Source organism: Cydia pomonella, chromosome 17, assembly GCF_033807575.1.
Source record: "Cydia pomonella isolate Wapato2018A chromosome 17, ilCydPomo1, whole genome shotgun sequence".
Classification (NCBI taxonomy): Eukaryota; Metazoa; Arthropoda; class Insecta; order Lepidoptera; family Tortricidae; genus Cydia; species Cydia pomonella.
The window spans coordinates 12,330,060-12,342,242 of NC_084719.1; the positions used below are offsets into that span (position 1 = coordinate 12,330,060).

Sequence of the window (12,183 nt, forward strand, 5' to 3'; positions counted from 1 at the left end):
TCAGAGAGCAGTTTTTGAATTTTTAGATAACAATACGGTTGCCAAAAATTAATTAGTAGTCTTGACAATGTTCTCTAGGGACTTCAGCGGTTCGAATCCTGATTTATTTGATATAATAATCAAACTTTGCTGTATTTTTTAGTATAATATTAATAAGTTATGTTAAACAAGTTTGACTAACTTTCTTAATTTAATAGTTTATCTAATACTGATTCTAAAATGCTATTTCCATCTTTAAACAATCATACATATGGCTACGAATAAATAATAGTGCTACGTACGTACAGAAGGTTCACTCCATAACCAAAACCAAGGTTCTTTATTGTCCCAAATAAATGAATTTTATTTTTATTATTATTTAGACATATTTGACATATTTCTATACGACACCAGATTTGGTGCAGATATTGAATAGTTAGCGGCGGCGCGGAGTGACAAACGCCTAAACGACAAACTGGCTATATTAAAAATACAGAAAACTTCGATTATCTCGAAAACCACCAAACTTTTACTAGACCTTATAAGGTATTCTAAAAAGCGTAAAATACCTTGTGAATCATCATCATTCGCTTGCCCTTATCCCATTCATTTGGGGTCGGCGCAGCATGTCTTTTCCTTCCATATCTTTCTGTCACCCGTCATCTCATCGTTCACTCGCGTTCGTTTCATGTCATCTCTCACACAATCCATCCACCGTTTCCTAGGTTTTCCTCTGTTTCGTAAAATACCTTGTGAATATTCAGATATAATTGAGTCATTGTAGTAGAAAGGTAAGTAAAAATGAGTAATTAAATTTGTATAATAAACTATGTGTAACTTTGATGAGAAAGTTAAAGTCGTCGTTTAAATAATACTTACCTAATTATTGCCGTGTAATGGAATTTATGTTTACGATTAAAAAAGTCGCATACAATGTAGCGCCTGGGAGAACCATTTATTACATCTATTTATACTATTAGACAGGCCAATTCGAACGTTCAGAATGATATTTGAATCATGGTATTGTATTCTCGTGCGTCTCTCCCGCTCGAATACATACATGTATGTATATGTACGGACTTTCTACGACACTCTAGCAGCCGTCTTTCTTCCGGGGTCATGCGACAAACGCTCTTACCAAATGATTTCAGGAATAAAAATATAACTTATGTTGAGCCCTTTTATAGATAAAGCAGAGTAGCCTTATCGGATCTTCAATGAAGACTTGTGTACAAGGTTTTATTTTTAAAAATTAGGATTAAATTACAGTACAACTTTGTCACTCAATATATTTTAGAGGATTGCCGTTGGCTGCTGTCGGCGGACGTTATATAGTACTGGGACGATCGTTGCCGATTTTCAAATTTCGGAGGTCATCGGCCGTCCGTAACGTCACTAAGATGCGTTATGAAACTTCTGAACAATTTGTATAACCTAATCAAGGTTATAAGATATACAGGGTAGCAAAAATAGTGGGGATCCGGTTATGGGCATATATTCGATATCGTTTTCTGATTAGGAAAAAATAGAAGGAAAATTGTTTAGATGCGGAAAACATTTTATTCGCGAATATGCCCTTAAATGGATCGCCACTATTTTTTTACATCCTGTATAAGCTATTTGTATGCCATGCATTTTTATGAGGAACAAACATTTAATTATCCCGACAACGTACAAATTTAACGTTTAATAATATCTTCATCTGAGGCCTACAGCCGCGGGTAGGCCTTAGCCTGGTCAAGCAAATCGCTCCAGTCCGATCTATTCGTGGCTTTCCTTCTTCAACTTGTCACTCCTAAGATCCTGATATCCTGGTATACGCCGTCCAAACATCTGAGTATGGGCCTGCCTTCTTTGCGGCTCTCCGGTCGGCCCGGTGTTCTAGGTACATTTAAAAATTTATAATAGGTATTTGTTTATTTCAATATAATTTTTTAACTCCAAATGAGGCATTTCACAAGACATCTAAAAGAATAAGGGGACGTATTCCTGTTGCAATGTTTGAACTATTTAAACTGCAAAGATTTGTACAATATATTTAATTTAAAGCTCAGCTTAATCTCAAGATAAGTTAACAAATGAATATCATGCCAAACAGGCAATGTGAGAAGTATTTCAAAAATTGCGTCTCGTACCCGACACTTTCGTCTTCAATAATGCTCCTGAGGTAGGTCGAAATTAAATTTAAAATTACGGAAGTATTTAAAACAACTGTCTAATCCTTCGAGTATTATTAAAATTGCATATTTTCTCGAGCTTAACCTACTTACCCACTTCCCCACAAACAGTTTAGCAACTGTTCTCCATTAGCTGACTTTCGCTGTAATTATCGTATTGAGCATAGGTGTACAGAATCACCGGGGTTGGCCATTTCCATTGTACGCCACGCAACGTTACGTAAGGTCATACTAGTAATTGACATGCGATCCAGAATTAACCGTCTGACTACTTAAAATATTTAAAAAAACGGTTAAGACGAAAGCTTAGGACTCGCGCGAAATCACCTTTTCATACAAACGTAGTCTCATTTCCTGTCTGGATATTAACAGTATTGGAAATATTTTGACACAATTTGTTGTATATCATTCATAGCTCAGTTTGTATATTAATCACTACGTTTGATTTTTTTTTGAATTTTTAATTATTAAAGAGATGTATTTCAAAATACCTAGGTATGAAATATGTTTTTCGCTAATCAAAATATCGAAAAAAGTCAAACGTAGGGTCATAGCCATGGTTAAATATTCATGAAATTATTTAAAAATATTTCCCATTATGTCAATATTCAGAGAGGAAAAAGGGGACTACGTTTGTATGGAGAAACGGCCGTCCCCTTTCCTCTTAAACTAACGTAAATTATTCGTCGATATTGGCATAATGTTTCGAACCCATCGGGGGTTCTTCCTCAGGCGATGTTTAACAACAATATCTTGTAGTTATGTAGTATTTATACAATCAAGAGATCGTGATAGAATAATGAGTTTTTCAATGCGCCCTGTGTTGGCCGAAGAGATTATGTCACTATTTCATCACACTTGCTCGAAAAAGATCTTATTTCATGCAGGTGTACTGAAGGACAAAGGTCTATATTGTTCCCGTGGGAGTTATAGATTGTAAAAAAAGCTATAACTCCTTAGGGAGTAATAGCTTTTTTTTGTTACTAATTCTTAACCTATATAACTAGGTATAAATGAGTTTTACCCCCCCTCCTTGCACAATGTATATGTATATATATATATATATAAACTTTTTCTACAGGTCTACCGAAATATCTAATTAAACAAATTAGCTAACTATTGAATATCTGGATGCGTAGACTCTTGTCTTGTGTTGGCATCTTTGCGAATCGTTCGTAGCGATCCATTCCATTGTATTCTATATAAAATATACAAATTGTGTAACATAGGTAAGTAGTATTATTCATAAAATATAAAATATATGAGTCTGAATTATTTTTGCAGAATAACGGAGACAGAAATGGATCAGTTCAAGAAGTAAAGCCAAAGCTGCTGAATGGTGAGTCTTATTGACTTATTTCTATCTATTATAATATCTTCTGATAAATCTAGTTTTTATGCTTAGTTGTTAGCTGTCCAAAATTTATTCATTATAACATTATCCTGCTAGGTGACCAAAGTTACTAAACACTCATCTAAATATCAATATGTTAAGGCAAAATGCACAAATTGTAATACTCGTACATATTTTCTTTATAATGTTCATTCTAAAATTCAAATTGACTTCCTAATATTGACATGAGACATTCGCAACAGAGCCTCTATTTTCTTTCTCTGAAACCTAACAAGACCGGTAATCACCAATATATATCGGTGAATTATTATTCACCTGCTTAGGCTTGTTTTTACACAATTGTTATTTCTTTACTTACTAAAATGACTGCTTGATTTCTCAAAATAATCTGTTGATTTAGTTCAAAATTGGTTGGTGATTGGGTAGCAGATTAGGTGATTAAATCTAGGATATAAAAATAAGGTTTACTATATTCACATATCCCCATATATTGACATTTAGTATATTTGTTTAAAAAACCAAATTTATATTGTAGTTAAAATCCAATCACAAATTATATCTAAGCATACATTCATTTTCATTAGATAATTAAAGTTAATTATTTAAAACTAATTCGATCTCTCCGTAGCGTAGCGTAGTGATCTCTATCTATCACTCTTCTGTAATAGTGTGACAGAGACAGTTGTGTTTCGTTCGCTACAGAGCGTTAACGATTGGCATCTTTTCTACGCACCCAGAGTTCAGGCGAAACGAAGTGCAAAAAGCCAAACGCTCATTGATGTCTTTATGTTTCAATGTTCAATTTTTGGCTGGGGGAGTAATATTAAATATAGCAGAGTTTCTCTTATTTATAGTTCGTGTTATCCTTGATGACGCGCAGATTTGTCAAATCTAACCTTTAATAACATGACATTACAAGTGAAGGCACGTTTCATCGTGAATGACACGATCTATAACTATTTTTCAACCAAACAAAACAGTGCAATAATATTAATCATAGATGTACCGAATTGACAGACGCTGACCATTGTTCGACATGATGCAACATTACATAACACGATATCATGCGATCGCAGATTAGACGTGGGACTGCTTTCATAATCGCTGTCTCCCACCGTTGAAGATGTAAAAAGATATTAACTTTGAATACGTCTTTCTCAAGGAAAAGTGACCTTTGTGCGACAGGCGCTTAAATCATTATGACTGTTGGTTCTATACTTATTTAATGACATCTCAGCGCAAGCGACTGATGTATTTAAGTCCCTTCTTCCATTGTATACTATCTTATGTTGAGATCACGCGTGATCCACGCGATATTTTCCGCATGTGAATAAAGCTCTATAATCTCACCGCTTACAGAATGTTTGCTTCGCGTGAATCGATATCAATGTAATCTTTTACATCTACCTATCTTATAAATGATGTTTATATTGCTTTAGCGACAAACGCTCGTCTGTGGTCGGGAAGCGATGAGAACAACATTCTGCTATGTTAAGTAACAATTTAAAAATAAAGTGCTATATTGTGGTCGATTTTAAAGAGCGTACGATATTGCTTAAGCATGTTGTGTATACGTAATCGACTCGGCGAGATATGTAGCCTAAGGGTGTCTGACAAATCCCTTGATGTTAGACCTCACCTTCGTATTAACTGAAGTACTTACTCTTAAATGTTAATTTACTACTATTTACGATGGTATCAGCTTACGCATTAGAAGCTTGAGTGATCGTTAGTTTCTAATGGTCACATAGAAAAAATTATACGTTTTAACCTCATCCATTACGCATATTGCTTAGTAGTAAAACTTAAAAGATATTTATATTTAACTATTTATTTAGGTGAGTACCATTGCGAGTATCGTTGCATGGACCTATGTGCACTATTGCACTCCGATGGTGGTCCGGCCTTGCATTCGCCATTTACGGTGATGCAACGGTCTAATTCTACACCTTGCATCTTCATTCAGTCTGTAAAGTTACGGATTGAATATAAATTGAATAGGTGTAAACAATCCCCGAATAGAATTACAATTATCGGCTTATAGTGAGAGTTGCGTCACTGCTTCGATTTGTATTCCAAGGTCGGTGAAGAACAGCATTTATACATTTTACATAATGTAAATACGATTTTTTTATTACCGTTCTCTAATAAACTTTAGAGCTAGATGACAGTTGCGCTAAAAAAACTATGTTATACGGTGTCGAAATGTATTTATTTTTTGTAAATAAAAATAAAAACATAATAAATCTTAAACTATAAAAATATTAAGCTATACTTATAATAAACTTTATACAAATGTTGAGCCCAACGGCCGGCCACTTCGCGCGTTTTGGCACACGGCCCAGTCGCTGAGAGCCGCAGTATGCTCTCAGTATAACCAGGACGAGGGCCAATGACGACTGGCCGGCCGCTGGGAAGTTGCAACCCGTTCGCGTGCATAGTCGCAAGTGTTGGATTTGGTGAGACAAGAGCCTGGTGGGCGCCGGCATCACCTACATTGTACGTGACTGCCGACCAAATTGATTAAACATTCGGCCGCTCCAGAGATCTTACGAAGTCGCCCGAATAAAACAATATCCGAACGTTCAGTGGCTATCGAGGACCTACGCATGGACTAGAAGTAACGGTTGTTAGTTGGTAAAATCCGATCACGGGAGGGTCCAGTCGATATTTTGCGTTCGGAATCTTGTTAGAGACTTAGTAGGGGGCACCGTAGCTGCCGGAGGGGGCGCGGGCGGGAGCTCCGTAGGAGGAGGATGGGCCAGATGGGTATCCACCGGAAGAGCCACCGGACTGCTCGAATTGCGCGACCTGGATGGCTTGACGGACTCCCTCAAGATTGATACCAACGACGCGGCCACCGGAAGAGGGCACTCCGTAGCTGGAGGACGGGGCTCCATAGGACGATGAAGGGGCACCGTAGGAGGACGAGGGAGCGCCGTAAGAGGAAGAAGGAGCGCTTCCGCCGAAACCACCGCTGATACTGCCGGAGGAAGCGGAGGACTCTTCCTTCAGGAGGATTTGGCGCACTTGCTCGAGGAGTTGCTGGTCAACGTTCTGGCCCTCGGAGGTCTGGTAGCCGGAGGAGACGGCGCGGTACCCGCCGCCACCGCTCAGGCCACCGCTGAAGCCGCCGCTGAATCCACCACCGGACGGGCGGTTGTAGTTGTAGCCGCCACCAGACAAGGGGGCCTCGGCACGGACGGCCGCTACCAACGCGAGGGCTATGCACTGCAAACAATGAAACTAGTTAGACACTATAAATACTATCAATATAAAATCAAGTTTAAATCTGATAACAATCGCGACAAAGAAATTGAAATCGCTTCGTCAATGGTACCTATCGGGTACTGTCAACTGTTACTAAGTGGAGACTATACTATACCTATTCAAATATGATAATTCAAACGCTAATGCCACTTTTAAATTGCTTTATGACCCAACCACTTGCAAATGTAAATTATGTGAAACGTGCATTGTCTTGCTTTCCAATTCTGAGCATTTTATTTGCTAAGTAAGTCTCCGCTACTATAAACCGTATAATATGCAAATACGTGGGCTACCGTTGCATAATCTCTGACCAACGGACTTCAGTTGTTTTTTAAGATATTCAAGTGAAGTTGAAAGTGAAATTTGTTAAGTTCTCACGAGCATTGGGTCAAGTGGCATAAGGTTAGGCAGCATGTCGCCATTCTTAACAATTTTACTTTCCTCACGTCACGCACGTAACACTCGTTGCTCTTACATGCAAGCGTAATTATTCAATTATAATTTTATTGCTAAATTTAATGGTTTGTTTTCTTAAAAACGATAAAATTTTGTCTAATACGAGATGAAACAACATTGGAAACGGCAGTGAAAGTTCACAAGAAAGGTCAGAGTTGAGGTGATATAGTGTCTCAGTTGCATCACGGCTGCATTCAGTTTAAATGTTAGACGCTCTAGATGATCTTTGCCCTCATAAACACTAAAAAAATATAAGCTATACAAATAAATGAACTTTATTCTGTATTCATATTAAGTCAATCAAAAAGTCTTAGAACACAACTGAAAATTTTTTTTAGGTAAAATAATATTTTAAAATCCACGAATAATTTACGTGTCTAACATTATGTCTTTCCCAATCGTTAAATGTGTTCAAGTGACATACTTTTTTTTTTAATTCTATACTCTATGGACTTATGATGCACTTTAGGTTATGCAAGGCTTCCGTGGCGGAAGTCACGCTAGTGTCATTAAGTACAGAGCTTTCGTCGATCGAGACGTCTATGGCGCTCAATCATGCTATGATTATGTATTAGGCACAGACAATGGGAAGATTTCTCATAATAAACTTTGTGATCGGTAATAACAGCCCGGATATATAAAATAAAATATTATTACTAAAAAGCAAGTAACTAAATGTTTTTTTCTTGGGCTTACACCAATACCTATTATTGTAGAAATTACTCATTAAGGAAAGTTACTATGCATATGACATTATCTATATAAAATTTCATGGCAATCGATTCTAAATACGTAACCTAAAATCACAAACTTTCGAATAAAAGTTTTAAATTGCATAAAACTTCATTAAAAATTTGGTGAACTTGATTAATTAAGGTCCCAAGTCAGTCTAACTTTTCTAAAAGAATCGGAATAAAAAATAAAAAATCGTTTTTGTTAAAATTTCGCTCAACCGATTTTAAATTTAATATTCAAACGGTGTTCGATTTCTGAATTAAACCAGCGAACTTTCGTGTTTGGAATTTGATGAATACCTAGTTTGTTATGCAAGAGTTAAAGTATGCATAATACATACTTTAAAAATTGTGTCCTTGTATCTTTAGCGAATTAAGAATTCTGCGTTACATTAATCTCTTTTTAAGTTTTCTATTTAATCAATTTGCCTATACTTCATTATGCCTAAGTACATATTAATTACATTTTTTAAATAACAAATGTGTCAAAATTCGTAAACATAATTATTGAGTCGCTCAAATTATAATCAATTTGCTTATTCTTGTTTATGCGTAAGTACTGTTTACATGCTGTTTTACTTAAATAACTAATGTAATGTGTCATAGCTCGTAAGCACATCGTAAAGTCAACACTCAATATAAGACGAGCTGTACGTTTCATTTGTTTACGCTGCGTCACGTCATTTTATTCATACAACAAAATTAAACGCTCATGAGCTCATCGAAAGACATCAACAAGTACCTAATATTGCTAATTAACTTTATCATAAATTTAGTCTTAGCACGGGGAAGTCTTATAAAATTATACACCTAAACTTTCCTAAAGAATCACTATTGATATATGTAAACCACATGAAAAGTCGTTTAGTAGTTTTTGAGTTTATCGCGAACATACATACAGACAGACGCGGCGAGGGAATTTGTTGTATAAGATATACGAGTATAAATAGATTAAGGGAGACTTGACATCGGTTCAATCTATTATATGATACCATTTTGTTACTAGAAAAATCTAAGTTTTAAGTTTTATTTAAGAATTCTTGACTTAACATCCTATTAAAAAGTCTTTCGCAACGCATGGTCAATTACTTGAACGTTACATAGAAGTTTAATTACTTTTACTAGAGTTTGTAAGTTTTAAATATGCGTAACCTCTGACCCGCAGGCTAGGCTTGCTCAAGTAAAGACACGCACTTGTGCAATAGAATATAATTGGCGTAGTTTACGGCGTCAGTGAACGGTGCGGGAACTGAAGGATTATTGCCAAACTGAACCCTTATTCTTAAATATCCAACGAATGTACTGACTTGATATCGAATGCGTACTCAGATAATGCTTCTTATTTTGTTACTGCTAGATGGTCCCATTATTTAATGTTGGAATAAAAACAAAACTTATTCTCTTTTTTTAATAACGACTGATATCTAGGTACATTATGTGTCGTATAGTGATATATTCAATTTCGTTACTATTGTATAATGTTCTGAAAACCATTGATAAAAAAAAATCAAATTCTAATAAATGTACTTCAAAACATCACAATGGTGACATAATGAACACTGTAAACGGTTCATATGGATGTATTTATTTATATATACCTATGAGTACTTTATCCATTTATCACATTACTAATGTTTCAAAGACATAATATTTTCCGAAGAACAACAAACTTTCTGTCAGTTTAATGTTTCGGAAAGTTAGCTTGTACCTTAGTATCTCGTCTTTTACAGCCTTAATTGATTACCTTCTAATAAAATGTTGTTAGAGCCTATAAAATATCGCTATTTTCACATACGTGCTAACTTTAGGGCCATTAAAATTACCTTCATAAATAATGTCTAGAAGCAATTGAACTTTTGACCTGCTGGAAAGATATAATCGATACGTTTTAGAGTAGGCAGTATGTAGAGAACATCATTACCAAAACCATAGACAATTATCGTTAGGTAATGATGTATTGTGTGGCGTGTACTGAGCGATGGGACAAAACAGTTGACTAACGATGTATGGTGTGAACTCAATTTGAATAGAGATACAACATTACTCATTATTTTACTGCTTCAAACAAAATTGTTAAAGTAACGCCAACACATTGTCAAGATGATTAAACTAATTGCTTACACTTGCTGTTTTAAAATACTGAAATTTCCTGAAGTTATTCATCATTTTGAAATAGATAGGATTAACTTATATACCGTGTTGATAAAGTAGTAAGATATTCGTTTAATCGTAACGTAAGAATGTCGGTCATTAAACTCAAACTAAAAAGTTCTGAAATCAACTTCAGTGCATAAAAATAGTCCAAAAAAATTAAATCACACCTGTGAACCAAAACACGTTTCAATAATCATCGATTAAATCGGATTCCAAATTTAAAATACCGATGCACTGTCAAACTTGATTTCGGAACGTCACAATCACTTGTCACTTTTTAGTTCTTTTTTTAAATCACTTGGCACGGGCACTGCACTGGACTTACCGCTACGAAGGCTTTCATGATGCTTAGTGATGGGTCACTTCGGTTACTAGTGAAGTAGTGTGATGTTCTTGGATGGTATCAGGTACTATATAGCTAAATGGCCGCGGTGGGGCGGAGAAAGGATAGGTATGGTAGTTGTGCAAGAAAGGGAGATGCTACCATAGACTCGGACGAGGAAGTTTTTTAATTGGAGGGCGTTATGCGATTTTTTTTCGAATTTAGAAGACTGATAGGTGGGAGGTCACGAACATTACCAGTTGAGTAATTTGCGGGTTTAATGATGGTTAGAATAAATATTGATGTGCCAACAAACTATGTTTACGTACAGAGCGCTACGCACGCACGATTAGCATGTTTTTTAACATCTTAATTGCCCATTTTATTTGATTAATTTTGACATTTTATTGACAAAAATTACACTAACATCCATTTCAGATGAATTAATTTATCTACTTATGTCTTCGCGATGTATATATTTAATATTATATGTTTTCCTGCATCTGATCGAAAAGATCTAAACTGCCTCTATAATCTATTTAATATATATCTTTTTAAGAAAATATTAATAATATCAGTATAGGTAAAGCTATATTGAATATTATAATTGTTTTTGCAGCGCTGAGAAGTTACGCATTTTCACCACGTAATATGGAAATCAATATTCACGGCAATCAACTTGGACAAAACCAACAATCATGCGGGCTGGTCTCAGACTGTGCCAAAGAGTTATAAGCGTAGGGTTAACATAAATTCAGTCCTAAAATATTAAAACATTGAAATTTGTAAATAGGTTTTGTAGCAGAATTTTAACGTAAATAACGAAATTTTCGGAAATTCCCATGACAGATAACAAAAGGTGTATCTGTATAATTTCTTTTGTTTTGAAATAATACTTAAGTTAAGACATTAGCTGGTTCTTCACCGGATCAAAACGGCGGCGCTATGCTACGTTAGTTAGATTACACTCACCGCCAATAATATGTTACTCTTCGAAGGCCGCAAAAATATTTCGAAGTTAAGCTTGGCCGATTGGAACAGCAGCCTATCTTGCTAACTTTATTAGGTGTGTCTACTCATAAAACCATGACATTATTTAAAAATAAAAGAATAGTACATTACTATAGAGGAGAGGGAGGGTTGCAGGCCAAGTAGATATAGACGGCCGCAACCCCGTTTCTCGCCATGATTTGTATAGTGCTTTTCTCAAACTTGCAATGAAATAATTAAAAAAAAATAGGATGATGATGATGATTGATGACTGTTATTATTACTTTTAGGGTATTAAAAGAGGAACGAAAATTTGATTATTTTTAAGCTACGACGCACGGTTTAGGAGATACAGCCCTATAAAGACTTCTGCATGACTGAAAAAAAAAACTTTATGGGACTGTATCTCCTAAGCCGTGCGTCATAGCGCAAAAATAATGAAATTTTTGTTCCCCTTTAAACCCATGAAATAATATTTAACAAACACAAAAAAGAAAAAAGAAAAAAAAAGAAAACAAACATAATGACAGAATTTTGCTTACAGGTTTTTTATGGTTGAATGCCAAGACGTGCCACAATTTGACGTTTAAAAACAAAAGAAGGTTGCGTTACAGGCCTGGGTGTGTAAGGCTGTATGAAATTCCTTTACATATCATCTTCACTCATCGCACCTGATCTGTAGTATTTCCGGACCTAATTTGAAGTAAGTCATGTCAACATTTTGAGAAAAGGGTAGTTGTTGCCTGC

General features: G+C 35.6%; 1 protein-coding gene across 1 annotated transcript; it reads right to left on the minus strand.

Annotated features, from left to right (window-relative positions):
• Positions 1 to 5,700: 5,700 nt before the first annotated feature.
• On the minus strand, positions 5,701 to 10,575 carry LOC133526930 (pro-resilin). Its single transcript, XM_061863790.1, has 2 exons — positions 10,450 to 10,575; positions 5,701 to 6,741 (listed from the first exon to the last, which is right to left on the minus strand). The coding sequence occupies exons 1-2, from the start codon at positions 10,465 to 10,467 to the stop codon at positions 6,208 to 6,210; spliced, it is 552 nt and encodes a 183-aa protein (XP_061719774.1). The 5' UTR covers positions 10,468 to 10,575; the 3' UTR covers positions 5,701 to 6,207.
• Positions 10,576 to 12,183: the final 1,608 nt, after the last annotated feature.